Below are 14,831 nucleotides of genomic sequence, written 5' to 3' on the forward strand. Positions count from 1 at the left end.
CAACCTCTGAACTTCCTTATCTGAACACCAACCACACACCCTTGTTCGTGGTGGGCACTCCCTTGAACTTTCTCTCTAGGAGACCCTGCGAGGCCCACCTAAGACCAGGTGGCCCGGGTAACCAAGGGTTCAACCTGAGGGAACCCGGGGGTGCTATTGGTGAGGCTCCAGCTAGCCTCTGTCTCCTCCTGTGCTCCGCCTCCTGGTGGCAGGTGCTCTCCGGGTCTGACTGCAGGGCCGTACCAATCCTGTACCAGGCCAAGGGTCCACTCCCAGCGCAACAGTTCTTGGGACCCTACAAATTTGCATATAATGGAGACTCTGTTTATTGCAAATATATCTCAAGCATTTTCATTGTGGATATCCTGAAAACCCAACTGGTTGTGGCATCCCCAGGACAGGTTTGGGAAGCTCTGACCTAAAGTTATCTGGCTATGTTAGCCGGATAATGCTGAAAATCAGCATTTATCAAGCTAACATCCAGATTGCCACCTTCTAGAAAACTCTTGCCTCATGCCCAAGTTAGCCAGATAAGTTTTTAACCAGATGAAAAGTTTCTGGCTAACTGGGGTCTCATACATAGTTAAATGAAGCAGATGAATTTTGCTATATGGAGAATGACCTGAATAAAATCCCTCATTATGTGCTCATTAGTGACCTATTCTTTTGTATTCTGGGTCTTGAAGAGCTACTTTTCCAACTTAAGACAGCAAAAAAGATATTCACCAGACTATCACAAATAGCTGTGTGCTTCAGTCTCCTTGCCGACCTTTAAATGGGTGAATCAGTCCTTAAAGATCAATCCAGTCTTCCCCATTGAGATTATATTCATTAAAATATATTCACTCCAGCTACTGAATTATCTAACCTTCATCAGACATTTTCACATCTTTTAAGAGTCTAATTTTTTTCTTTCTAGGGCTATATAAAAGTAATATCTAAACAATGAATACTCTATATGTAAATGTATCATTTGATTATAATTTTTTGTCCTTATGTTATCATGAATACTCCAAATCTATTTTACACAGAGGGTTATTATATTTATGCTTTGTGAGCTATTGCACATTTTGGCTCACACTGCTTTCTCATCTGCATATACCATATCATAACTGACATTAATTGCTCTCATTTACATATGCATCACAGTCCCATTTTGAAAGTACTTTGTTATAAAGTACTTTTTAGATGTGTAATAGGACACTGAAGTATTTTAAATTGATCTCATTTCCATAGGAAATTTCTTTGCTTTACAATAAATCAGTCTTTTGTCACATGCACTACAGTTACTACAATCTTCACATTTATGCAGATTCTACAAATTGCTTCTGAGTAATTATAGACAACATGAAATACAATGCACTTTGCAACTTACTTCACAGTCAAATGGCTTTAAAAATTGTCTTCAACATTACAAAATATACTAATTTTTGTTCAGATTTGGGAGGGATGTTTGCTAACAGAGATAATGCCATCTCTTACCACCTTTTTTTGTCCTTTCTTGATAACTGTCCATAGCTCTGAATAATTGACAAGCCACCTAGTAAAATAAATCCTATTCTGAAAGCTTTTTCTTTGGGAAATAAAGTTATTATAGGCTATATAAAATATTTGAAATGAAAAAAAAATTCAGAAAACAGAAGTTCTCTCATAACCTAAAATCTACTGTATCATTTTAGTTTCTATCATCATTAGGAGCAATTATTTACATTTGCAAACAGGACTCTAGGCGTGTTATGCCTTTACCCATCTTATCATGATCAAATTGTTTGACTTGCAATATGAACTTTCTAAAATCAATGAAAGAATCCAATACTGTCACTGCCAGCTCTGGAAATTAGATATTTCAAGACAGAACCCCTCTCCCCAACTGAAATTGCTCATATTCACTAATGACTTTTGCCTATATGCAGTGAATGTTTCCATAACAGAGCCCAGAAGAGGAAAAAAAAACAGTAGTGAATAAATCATTTCCCATAGTTTGGCAGTCCTTTGTCCATTTTTCATAGACTACTGAAAAGGTGCATCGCTTATTGTGATAAGAATTCTTCTAATCTTTTTTTTGTTACATGGCCATCTCAAAAATCTTCAATAAACCTATTGGTCTATATGACTCTCCCAAAATCCAACTAAATACATTATCAACAGGAGAACTTTTCTTCAGTTGCTCAACTTGTTAGATGATATCGACAAGGGGTCTTTGTCCTACTGAGATTATTTTGTTTCAATTATATATTTCAGTCCCACCAGCTGTTAATATATTTAATGGCAGTTAATAATAAATGTTCTTTGTAGCAGTAATATCAATAACAACATCTTCATGCCAATACAATAAGGGCTGAATTAATGAGTTTTGCAGGGATGAAAACCATACAGGTGCATTTTAAAACACTGTGGGGTACATTTTAAAAAAGCACGCGCGTGTACTTTTATTCGCGCACCAGGAGCAAACAAAAGTACGCTGGATTTGATAAGATATGCGCATAGCCGCACATATCTTATAAAATCTGGGGTCGGCGCGCGCAAGGGGGTGCACATTTGTGCACCTTGCGCGCGCCGAGCCCTGCGCACGCTGCCCGTTCCCTCCACCCCCCCCAGCTCTATCTAAAGCCCCCCTCACCGTTACTGTAAAAGTTACGCCTGCCTCTGGCAGGCGTAACTTGCGCGCCAGCAGGCTGCTGGCGCGCCATCTCCCGACCCGGGGGCTGTTATGGAGGCCTTGGCTGCGTCCCCGGAATGCCCCTGGGCTGACACCACCCCCAACGCCCCCCGGAATGCCCCGAACGACGCGCCGCCCACCCGACACGCCCCCCTTGTGAAACCCCGGGACTTATGCACGTCCGGGACTTGCGCGCGCTGCCGAGCCTATGCAAAATAGGCTCGGCAGCGCGCAGGGGTGTTTTAAAAGGGTCACGCGTGTACCTTATGAGCGTAACCCTTTTAAAATCTACCCCTGTGTGTGTTACAAAACTGGGAGATATGCGAGAATCTTGGGCAACACATGCAGCATAGATTTTAAGAAACGACTGAGTATGCACATGTATCCTGGTAAGAGCATAAATGGGAAAGAGAAAAAAAGGGGCGGGGTAGGGTCTGCATGGGACATGGGTGGTTCTGGTCTGTAACATATGTGGGCCACTATCAAACAGTTTACTGAAATTCAAATATGCTGCATTGAGTACACACCCCTGATTCTCTGAACACCAAATCAAATACATTATGTAGATTTGTTTGACATGTTCTCCCTTTGGTAAATCCATATTACCTTGGATCATATCACCTACTGAATTCAAGATACTTCACTATCCTTTAATAGGGTCTCCATTATTTTTCCAACAGCCTCTAGTTTCCAATGTCCTCCATGGTACTAATTTTATAAAAATAAATGACATTGATCCCTTTTCAGTCTTGTGGAACCACTCATCTCTTCAAAGATGAATAGAAAAAAATCCAGTGTTGGACCTGTCAGAATGTCTTTGAGGTCCCTTCATATCCTAGGATATAGTCCATTTGGCCCCATGCCCTTGTCCACTTTCAGTTTTGCTGGTTCAATAAAAATCATTTTTTCTATAAATTGTCTGGATCTTCTCCAGTCCCTTCTTCGGCAAACATCTGTTTAGCCTTTCTGCTTTTTGCTTCTTCTCTTCCACACATTCATCTGTTTATTTCAGTCTTATAATTCCACCTCTGCCCTTCTTCTTTACTGATATATTTGGAAAAAAGTTCCCTTGCTTTACCATTTAGCTATCTTTTCTTCCACTCATGCCTTAGCTGTTCTGACTAACTTCCCTGCTTCTCTCAGCTTTTCTAGATATTTTACCCTGTGCTCCATTTTCTAGATGCCTTTTACTGTTTTAATACTAATCTATTTGCCTTTTTTCAGCCACTTCTTATGAAACCCTTACTGCTGTTTTTCATCTTACTTTTATTTAGTTTTCTAATAAAAATGCATTGCCCTTGCTATCTCTTCTTTCATTTAACTCCCCTGATTTTCTGCTTCACATACATTTTTCCATCTTACCAGCACCTTTTTGATTCTTTTTTCTTAACAAAGGTCAACACACACATTTCAGATGATAACCTTCTACTGAAGAAATAAAATGTATTTGTGACTCCCTTTTGAATGCTATGTAGAAAGGAATGCTTTTGAGAGCTATCTAGAAAGGAAACAAAGCTCTTAAAAGAAAGTCACAAATATACTGGTTTAGTCCAATCTAAAAGGTTATAATTGGCTGCGAGGTTGTTCATTATTGGCCTACAGGAAAGGTGCTCAAATTTTATTTTATAAAGTATTTAGAGGGCTAGTATGAAAAAAAACCCATTTCCGTGTGTAAACCAATGTTTTATGCATAGAAATGGTGTCTTAGAAACCTGCCTACCCTACCAGAGAGGACAGACAATGCCTTTAGAGGCATGGAGACATTCCTGTAAGTAGAGCCTGGGCAGATTTAACATGTATGTGTGTGTATGCAAACATGCACATTAGTGCATAATTTTGCTAGATAATGTACCTGCAAAAATATCATATGCAGGTCTGTACATGTACTTTTACAACTCAATTTCTGAAGGGAACCTTTTCCACCGATAAAATGAACCTACAGATGTTACACGTCTGTGCCTAGTTTGAAAGTTGCCCTCAAAATGCATAAAAAATTAAGTAGTTTTTGTCAGATAAATAAAAATATAAACCCTTATTGCAAAAAATAAAGATGGTAACTTTGAAACAGCCGCGTGGGGGCGCATATGTACGCATGTATGCCTGCTTGTGTCCAGAGACGCAGCCATCTAATAACATGCTCGTGTACATGTATGTATGTTATAAAATAGGCTGAAAAGGCAGACATATGCACACAATTTTATATGGATGCGTGCATGTGCATGCAAATGCTGCCTCTACGGTGTAAGTAGGGGGGGATTTTATAAGGGATGCACGCCAATGCCAGTTTTCCCAATTTGTTCCCAGTTCACCCAGTTTAGGGATTGCCCTTCCAAACCTCCTTAAATTATTAGCCTCCCTTATCCCCTGTTTGCCCTAACTCTTAAAATAGTGCTGACTAGCCAAGATGTTTTTGTTTTTGTACTTACATGCTATCCATAGCAGTAGTAAAGTTTCACAGTAGGTGACCTAGCTGCACACTTGTGCGTGCAGGTATTTGGCCTTCCCCTGACATGACCAAGCCCTGCCCAGACCATGTTCATGCCCCACCCCTTTTTGCGAACTTTTGACTTGTACGTGCACTGGGAGATATGCACATACATGAGTGCCTTTTAAAATCCATGCAATGAGTGCCGGCCCCACTTGTGCACAAAGAGGTAGATCTTAAAAAAGTACATGTGCTCGTACTTTTGTTCGCGCAACCGGTGCAAACAAAAGTACGCCAGATTTTATAAGATACGCGCATAGCTGCACGTATTTTATAAAATCTGGGGTCGGTGCATGCAAGGCTGCGCAAAATTGGCAGCCTGCGCGCGCCGAGCCGCGCAGCCTGCCTCCATTCCCTCCGAGGATGCTCCGAAATCGGAGCGGTCTCGGAGGGAACTTTCCTTCCACGTCCCCCCACCTTCCCCTCCCTTCCCCTATCTAACCCACCCCCAGCCCTACCTAAATCCCCCCCTACCTTTGTTGTGCGCGCCACCTCAGCATCCCCCGGCACAGGCCACAGTGCCAGGGGACCCGGGACCGCCCTCCCAGCCTGCCCCCATACCGTCACCATGCCCCCGGACCCACCCCGTCCTGCCCCCTAACCTCAGACATGCCCCCGGACACCCCCTTGGCCTGCCGACATGCCCCCCCAGACACGCCCCCTTCTGCCCCTTTCACAAAGCCCCAGGACTTACGTGCATCCTGGGGCTTTGTGCACGCCGGCGGCCTATGCAAAATAGGCGTGCTGGCGCGCGAGTGCCCTGCGTGCATAAATCCGGCAGGATTTACGCGCGCAGGGCTTTTAAAATCTACCCCAAAATCTCCCAGGCTTTGGCATGCAACGGGTTTTAAAAATCACCTTAAAGGGTATACAGAAGCAAGAAACAGAAAGTCAATATTTTGGGGATGTTTTCCTGCTTTCAGTGTTTTCATTCTAATTTTATGTTATCATATGATTTGGACAGTCGCACTGTTAGATAAACGTTTCTGAACTGTACAACAAGGGGCAATTTTAAAATTTCTCTGCATAGCTGCAAAGTCTGTAGGTTCTTTTAACCTCAGACTTGTACCAGTTTTCAAAAGATAACTACACGCAATATTTTCCTTTGAATGTTGTCTAAGGAAAAAGTACCTGCAGAGATCTGCACTTGCTTTTCTTTGAGTACTTCTTCACTGTAACTATACATATAGTTTTGAAAATAAAAAATTATACATGTTGTCACCTACCCCAACCTAACTCCACTTACAGGCTAGCGTAGTTTTGTTAATGAGTTAAAGTATGTACATTGTTGGTTCCCCCATGCATATTTTTACCTGTGGAAAGGGTGGACAATTTTGAAACCTGGTAAACAGCCTTTGAAAATTTTCTTTGGAACTTGGAAAAATAAATGCTGTCCTGGCTCAAATGTCTTAATTGCATAAATTGGTCATTGTTTTTCCTTATATAGTATCCTAAGAATAGATATCTACTGAAGAATATTATCTGGCAGGTGTGACCCTGATTGTCAGTCAATATATCAGTCAAAAAACCCTCTTGGTTTATAGAAAAACTGGGTACCTTTATGCTATTTGTCAAGTCATGCAGCATTTGTTTAGATGGGCATATAAATGTCACAAATTATTCTAAATACTAATCCTACTCAAGGAGTAGTATCTCTGCCATTCACAGAGATCATGATGAGAATGGTTGAAAATGATGTATGATACTGACTGGATTTGTTTCTGTTTGTGATGCCTTTTTATAGGATCAACTTAAGGATCAACTTAAGAATTATATCTTTTCTAGGATCAACTTAAGAATTATCTAAAGATAATCGGGTGTATGAATTTACAGGACACCATTTTGGATAATTTTTAGGTTGCTACAATTAAAGGTATCACAACAATCCGACTTGCATCTGAATGAATGTGGCTATTAGAACTGCATTATTCATTACTTATCTATTGTTTTATATATGTACATTATAATCCCATAATACATATCTCTATCTCTTCTATATTTATATATTTACTTATTTATATACTTATTTATTTGAAATATATGTATGCAACACAATCCCAAATTCTAAGCAGTTTACAGTAAGAACATATATAGATACAATAAAAACAAACAAAGAGACTGTGGCAAACCTAAATGGCATTATTAATTTATATATTTAAAATCATATTTATATTTTACATACACAGTTACCAGACCATATTCGCTCCTTGTATGGATATGGATAAAGATAAAAATACATACATATTCTCAAGGTCATCAAGTCCTGCAAAAACTCCAGATGAAATAACTGTCACTTTGGTGAGAACAAATCTCCTGAAAATAAAGAAAACACTGCTTAGTAAAATATATAAAATAATATTTAAATTATAATTAATGTTATGGTGTATAAATAAAGGTTTTCTTTTCAGATTCAATGTACTAATTCTCTATTTCATTTTTCTTTCTACAATGCACAATATTCAAAATATGCATTTTGGAGCAAGAGTTCATTATCAGATATTTGCATAAATAGTCCTTCTTCTACATGTGTCCACAGTATACATGCAACATAGCAAGCATATATATAGCTATCTGTTCCTTAAAGTAACCATATTAATGCAACAGGCACCACGTTCATTATTTTATATTGCCCATAAATGTTTTATAATATTTTTAACATCAGAACTAAGGTGGTAGGAATATTGAATTATTGATACGTTTTTCCTTCAAAATGCACTTTTGCAAACATTTCATCCAAGGATTCCACAATTGAACTCCTAAGTGAACCATTATAATCTTTCCAACATATTTTATAATATTGTCCATGTGTGTAAAATAAAAAGGAAAATTAAATCAGCACCTATATTTCTTTGCTGAGAGGGTAATGGATCCCTGGAACCATCTACCAGAAGATGGAGTAGTAACTAACCCCTAGTTATATCAAAATGCATTAATAACGCCTGCATTAAGAAAAATTACCACACTGTAACTTACTGCTTTGCATTGGTAGTATCATGTGGTGCAGTAAATGAGAGAGAGAGAGAGAGAGAGAGAGAGAGAGAGAGAGAGAGAGAGAGAGACTCTTTATAAGGCTCTTATATAAATCAACTATTTATACCAATGTAGGAGGGCACTCTAATAGGTCGAGGTGAGGTGTTAGTGGTGGTTTATGGATTAGAGACCAGTTTCACATGTAGAGTAAGACATACGAACAGCACAGTACACCTTGGTGAAGATTTGACATCATTTGGAGTGAGGAAAGTCTCACAAAGATGAAATTTTGAACTATGTTCTCTCACACTGATTCTTCACTCCAAATGATGTCAAATCTTCACCAAGGTGTACTGTGCTGTTCGTATGTCTTACTCTACATGCGAAACTGGTCTCTAATCCATAAACCACCACTAACACCTCACCTCGACCTATTAGAGGGCCCTCCTACATTGGTATAAATAGTTGATTTATATAAGAGCCTTATAAAGAGTCTCTCTCTCTCTCTCTCTCTCTCTCTCTCTCTCTCTCTCTCTCTCTCTCCCCTCCACCCACACAGGGTGTGCCACATTTACTGCACCACATGATACTACTGTGCTGTTCGTACATTTCACTCTACATGCGAAACTGGCCCCTAAACCCTAAACCAACACCTCACCTCGACCTATTAGATGGCCTTTCTATAGAGATATAAATAGTTGCACATGGCGCTGTCCTCCCCAGAGGTTCTCTCTCTCTGCTCCCCTCTCCCCTTCCCAAGCCCAGTAATGACCAAAATGCAATTCAAAAAATGTATTGCAAATTACATTATGGCCATTTCAGGCATATCACACAGCCTAATGCCAGGAAAAAAGGTGTAGTTATTTCCGGTGTTAAAATCATGCGATACCATGCATTATGCTATCGCACGGTAAGATATTACCCCACAATTTACTAAATCCTGCCCAAGCTCCTCTCTGATCCCACACCTCCAAAACATTTGCATTCATGCCGTGCGTTATTGTTCTTATCTCATGCGTTATGGCGTTAATGCATGCGTTAATGCCATAATGCATTTTGATGAATGACCCTATAAATTATTTATGGGAACTCAAGCATATTTGAAACAGATACAGAGGTCAGTGGCAAGAACAAGGAAGGGTTTGACTGGGTAGAGAATTTGTGCAACATAGAGGTCTATAATCAGTAGTGTGAGGACCAGGAAGTTAACCAGGTAAGTTTACCTGGCTACCATTAGGCAAGAAATTTAATGGAACTTACCCTAGTAAATCTGCCACTGAACATATTCATTTAAAATTGCCTGGGTATCTTTTGGACAGCATTTTTCCTGACCAAGTGAGTTTAGCTGGGCAATGCTCAATATCAGTACTACTCAGCTAAACTGCAGCTCCATCCCTGGAAATGCCCACTGCCCTCCCTCTTTTTACTCAGCTACATTTTACCTGGATTAGAAGTTGCCTGGGGAAAATTAACTGGTGAGAGGAGGAGAAATTTGCAATTCAATGTTTTTTTGGCCAAGTAACTAAAACAAGATCCCTTTGAATATGGACCTCATCATAACATAGCAAATGTCAGCAGAAAACATCAAAATGGATCATCTAGTCTGCCCAGAAATGTGTTTAGGATTGTAATAGCCAATCCATGCAGATTACCCATATGCCTTTTGGTTAGGGGTTGTAACTGCTTGCTCCATACAGGTTAGCCCCATTCAAAAAAGATACTACAAGTTTCCCTGGGTCTTCATTTCCATCCTCTTGCCATTAAAGATTGAAATGATTTTATGAGGGGTGGAGGGCCATGAAGAGAAGAAAGTTATGTGCCTGGCATTAAGAAACAGAGGGGTTTGTGTGGGGAAGTTGAGCAGCAGAGAGGATGGTGTGAGGGGAACATTATTAGGTCTGAGAATCAAATCCTTTGTTTTCCTTTTGTTAGATAAATGGTCATCATACCAGAAATAAGAAATTATTGGTTCATTATGCTCTATATACACAACCTAGAAAAGCTGATTTAATATTCCTCCAAGTGTCTCTAATATTTAACTCTGCACCTGGAATGACAGCTAATTGAATCTTGATTTACCAAAGTGTCTTTGCTTGAACAAACTTGTCTGATAGACCATTTTTATCATCTCAGGGATAAAAAGTGCTTCTTACTGGCTTTTTTTGAATTTGCTTTTTTTTTTAATGTCCCTTATCTTAATATCTGTGCTGGGCAGAAAACAGGAACTTGGATTAACATAGCCTACTGTATATCAAAGAAGACATTATCTACTTTAACAAATGTTTACTGCAAGGTTATATAGACTATTTCTTCACTTTTTATGTGATAGTTGATATCAATGTTTTTTCTTTCTTTCTTCCTTTTACCATCCAGAAATTAATTATTTTACACTGTGCTGAATCATCAGAGTTGATCTAGTGGTTCAGTACAGTTTAGAAAACCATAATAAACCATACCATTGTGGAGAGACAGCCACCTTAGGAGAGATAATAAATCAGTATTCTACAACAATTCAATTGTGTAATTCAGTTTTGCAAAGGTTAATGACTGTGGTCTAATTGTGATGCTGGAGGAACTGACTTTCGAACAGCAGTTACTTTTAGCTATTAGTCAGTGCAAACAGGTGTTATTTTGGCTAAGATTGACAGAAGTACCATTTCTAAATAATGCTCATCAATACTCACGTGATCTTCATTTTCAGTTTTTATTTAATTTTTTCTGGGCATTTCAATGTTATAACAGAACAGTGTAAAAATGACTTTGTAATAATATATTGGAGAAAAATCAGTGGAAAAATCATTTTTCTGCTGATTTTTTTTTTGTTATAACATTGAAATGCCCAGGAATAAATAAAATAAAAACTGAAAACAAAGGTTCCTGTTCATTACATAATCATGATCATTTCTTGACTATAGTGTAATTTCTGAGTTTAATTGATACCAGAACCTAGCACATTTCCTGAATAAATGTTACTTGCACCAACAAAACCAGAGTGAATAATTGATAAAACTAGGTACATGTATGATAGTTTACATTCCCAGTATGCTTAGTTTAGCTGTGCTGATTATAATTTTGGTCAACTATGGCACAAATACATTTAATTCTATTCAAATGTTTCATTTGCTGCTTTAATGTTTTAATGTTTTACGGATGTATCTCATTTCATTATTTTATTACCATTTATGAATGTATCTTTTTCATTATTTTATAACTGTTTATGAATGTATCTTTTTTTCATTATATTATTACTGTTTATGAATGTATCTTTTAGCACTTTAAATTTGAAAACCATTGTGATCGTTCGACCAAATGACTGTATATAAAATCAATCAATAAATAAATAATTATGATTTATAGTGGTTAAGGGGACATTGCCAAACTGATTTGGCTATTTTCCAAAATAATTTTCTCTTTTTAGAATTGCAAGATACAGGATTCACCTTTTCAGAGTCAAGAAACAATTAACTTTATTGATAAATCACAATTGATTATTGTTATAAACATCTGGTGGGGGGTGGGGAGAAGGGTTAGGAGGGTTAGGAGGGAAGATTGCCTTCCTTGATCAACACAGTGCAACATTTACACGCACATGCGCACGTCAGTATGAAATCATGCACACATGTACATGTGAATACCCAATTTTAAAAGAAGCACATGTATTATGCATATATATGTGTGTATTTTTAAAGTTGCCGCATCCATGTGTGAGAGCTGGCAAATGCACATATATGTGTGCCCATGCGCGAGTCTTAAAATTTACATCTAAGCTTTTTTTACTAGCACCTCTTTTCTAGTACTGGATGTGTTCATGTGGTATATGGTAATCAACCTCTCTTTTTTTTTGTACCTGCTTCTATTTCCCATGGCCTGACCAAATTCCTGTGAGACAGCTGACCAATCAGCAATTGGGATTCTCCAATCACATGCTTTGAACTGTGCAGATACCAGAGCATCATGGGGTGCCTTTTTTTCTACCACATACGCATCCCTCTTGGGGAGAGCTATTGGAAAGCTTGGCCTGGTACCATATTATCTATGGGAACCACTGACTGGCTGCTTATTGAAAGCAGGTAATCAGAAATAGTGTTGAGCAATTGTCTGCTTTTCTATCAATTGAAATATCTAGCTTTCAGGAAAAACTTATTACAGTCTATAAAATGTACCTATATATTACAACAACTTTAAAAGAAAAATCAGATTTTTTGATTGCAATACCTATGTAACCAGAATCCAAACTTTCAGAATAGTACATATATTATTTACAGCAAGAAGTTGAATAATATTTACTTTATTAATCTCTGAGATAATGGTTTGATTTTATCAGCTTCTGATCATCTGCTGTATAACACATTTTGACAGACGAAAGCTCTGTAGAATGATGCAATTTCTTTTTCTGGATTTCTTTTTTTTCCCTCCACTTGTTTCTTGCTTTGAAGAATCAATCGTTCCAACATAAACAACAACACATTTCTCTTGCATTATGCATCCACAGAGGGTGAAATAGCACCTTGGACTTTTCTGCACAGTTTTTTCCAGCTGTTATAAATAAGACAATGAATCCCCAAAATTGCAGTCCTCATTCATTTAGTAGTGTTACTGTTCATCAGAAGTAAAAATATAGTAGATGTATTTCTAGGCGAAATGCTTCAAGCCAGATACACACATATGAGTTCCAGTGCATTCTAATTTATAAAAATAGCTTAGCTGAGAGAGCAGACCAGTATATTCAATAAGAGATGGAGAATATTTTCACTGCAACCCAAAAATAAAGGTCAACAAACTGTAGGTTTTAAATGCATGTTCAGACATCATTCTTAGCTCACCTTATACTGACCTGATAAAAGGAGTTAAACTCTTGAAAGTTAATTATAGGTCCTATTTTAGGCCATTAAAAAATGTATCATCTGCACCTGTTTGGCTGACCTTTGCTTTTACATATTTGAAAGAACTAATATGGTAAACATAATACTTTATTCAGAACTGCAACATGAGAAGCACTCTACTACTACTACTACTACTACAACAACAAAACATTTATATAGCTCGACAAAGTGTATGCAGGGCTGTACATAAGAGACAATCCCTAAGCTGTAGAATTTACAATCTGGTCAAGACAGACAGACTGAAAAGACAGGAAAAAAAATTTGAGGAGAATCATTGAAATTCTCAAGATAGGTTAATAGGTATAGTTTAATTGACTAAAGCTGTAAGAAATATTGCTCCACAAAAAGTCTATATAAGAAAAACTGGAAATGGTGTGGATGGCTAATGGGTAGGGATGCAGGGCAGCCCCAGAAACTCCCTAAAGGCTGGATTTTCAAAGCTGCACATGCGTGTCCATGTGCGCACAGTTCCTGGCGCATGCACATGGATGTGCCGACTTTATAACATGCGCTCGTCGGCGGTCGGGTGGCCTCCTCCATGTGCAGGGGGGGGGGGGATTTTTAAAAGCAATGTGCGACGATGCAAGTAGGGATTCCCCATTTCCTTCCTAATCCAGTCCAATTAAGGAGCAGACTGGGAGGGAACTTCCCTATACCCCTATCTAAACTTCCTACCCTTTCTCCTCTCCTCCCCGACCCCTAACCCCTTCCTAGCTACTTATGTTTTTTTTTTTGTTTCATTATTTACTGCTCCTCCAGAGCTGTCCCTGCTCACTCCCCAACCCGCCCTTCCCTGCCCAGAGCACGTCCCCAGCCTGCACGTTTTGCAGGGCCTGGCACTTCTGTGCGTAACAGGGGTTAAGCGTGTGGCCAGGTCCATTCTAGAATGTGTGCAGCACTCACAAGGCCCAGCCTTGCGCGTAACCCTCATTTTTTTTACATGTGTGGCCCTTTTAAAATCGGGCCGAAAGTGTTCTTTACTAGGAATGTGCATTTGTTCTGAACAAATGCCAAAAGTACAAAAAATGAGGCTATTTTTGCTTTGTTCCAATAGAACAAAACAAAAATTGATTCCTACAAAACCCCCCACAAAATTGTGGGGTATTTTTATATCCATGGTATTTTTGAAAACCCCCCCCCAAAAAAAAACCCCATGACTCTGGCAGCACTGGCAGGTCCTCCCTGGGTCAAAAATCTGGCCTGGTACCAGGGATTGCCCTGAGCAGTCCAAGCACTCATGTCTACCCAGCAATGTGGCCTGCCCATTCCGGCCTGGTGCTGAGGCCTACTCAACACCGGGGCCTGCCTTCAGCCAGCATGGTGCCAGGGATGGTCCACTGTCAGTGGTCTGCTGTCACTCTTTATCTATCCCCCCAGGGACTGTGACTTTTTATCTATCCCCCCCCCCCCCCCCCAGGGACTTAGAATCTCCCATCCAGGCACCCACATACCCCCTTCCCAGATCCTACAATATAGGCAGCAGGAAATCCCAGTTGCTCCTACACCATCCACGGTGCTTTAAAAATGGTGCCATCTGCCTGGAAGATGGTGTCAAAGTGATGTCATTTCAGTGACTTCCTTCGTTGCGACTGGTGACATTTTGCTGTACGGCTGTATAGTAACTTGGAGCCAGATGGAAGTTCCTGAAGTGATCTCATTTTGACACCATCCTCCAAGCAGAGGGTGCCATTTTTAAAGCATTGTGGATTGGATTGGAGGAACTGGGATTGCTCCTTATCATTTTGGAGCATCCAGGCTGATGGTGAATGGGGGCCAGGGTAAAGGTTCTCTGGTCCTCATAATTTTAAAGGGAGGAGGGAGAGAATGACCCTGT

At 39.3% G+C, this 14,831-nt stretch overlaps 1 protein-coding gene across 1 annotated transcript in view; it reads right to left on the reverse strand.

Annotated features, from left to right (window-relative positions):
* The window catches only part of LOC115086926 (follicle-stimulating hormone receptor-like), a 458,076-nt gene that overhangs the window by 187,843 nt on the left and 255,402 nt on the right, over nt 1-14,831 (reverse strand). Inside the window, exon 2 of the mRNA XM_029593403.1 lies at nt 7,386-7,457. Within this exon, the coding sequence (XP_029449263.1) occupies nt 7,386-7,457 (72 nt within the window). The remainder of the gene's footprint in view (nt 1-7,385; nt 7,458-14,831) is intronic.

This window comes from Rhinatrema bivittatum, chromosome 3 (assembly GCF_901001135.1).
Source record: "Rhinatrema bivittatum chromosome 3, aRhiBiv1.1, whole genome shotgun sequence".
Lineage (NCBI taxonomy): Eukaryota > Metazoa > Chordata > Amphibia > Gymnophiona > Rhinatrematidae > Rhinatrema > Rhinatrema bivittatum.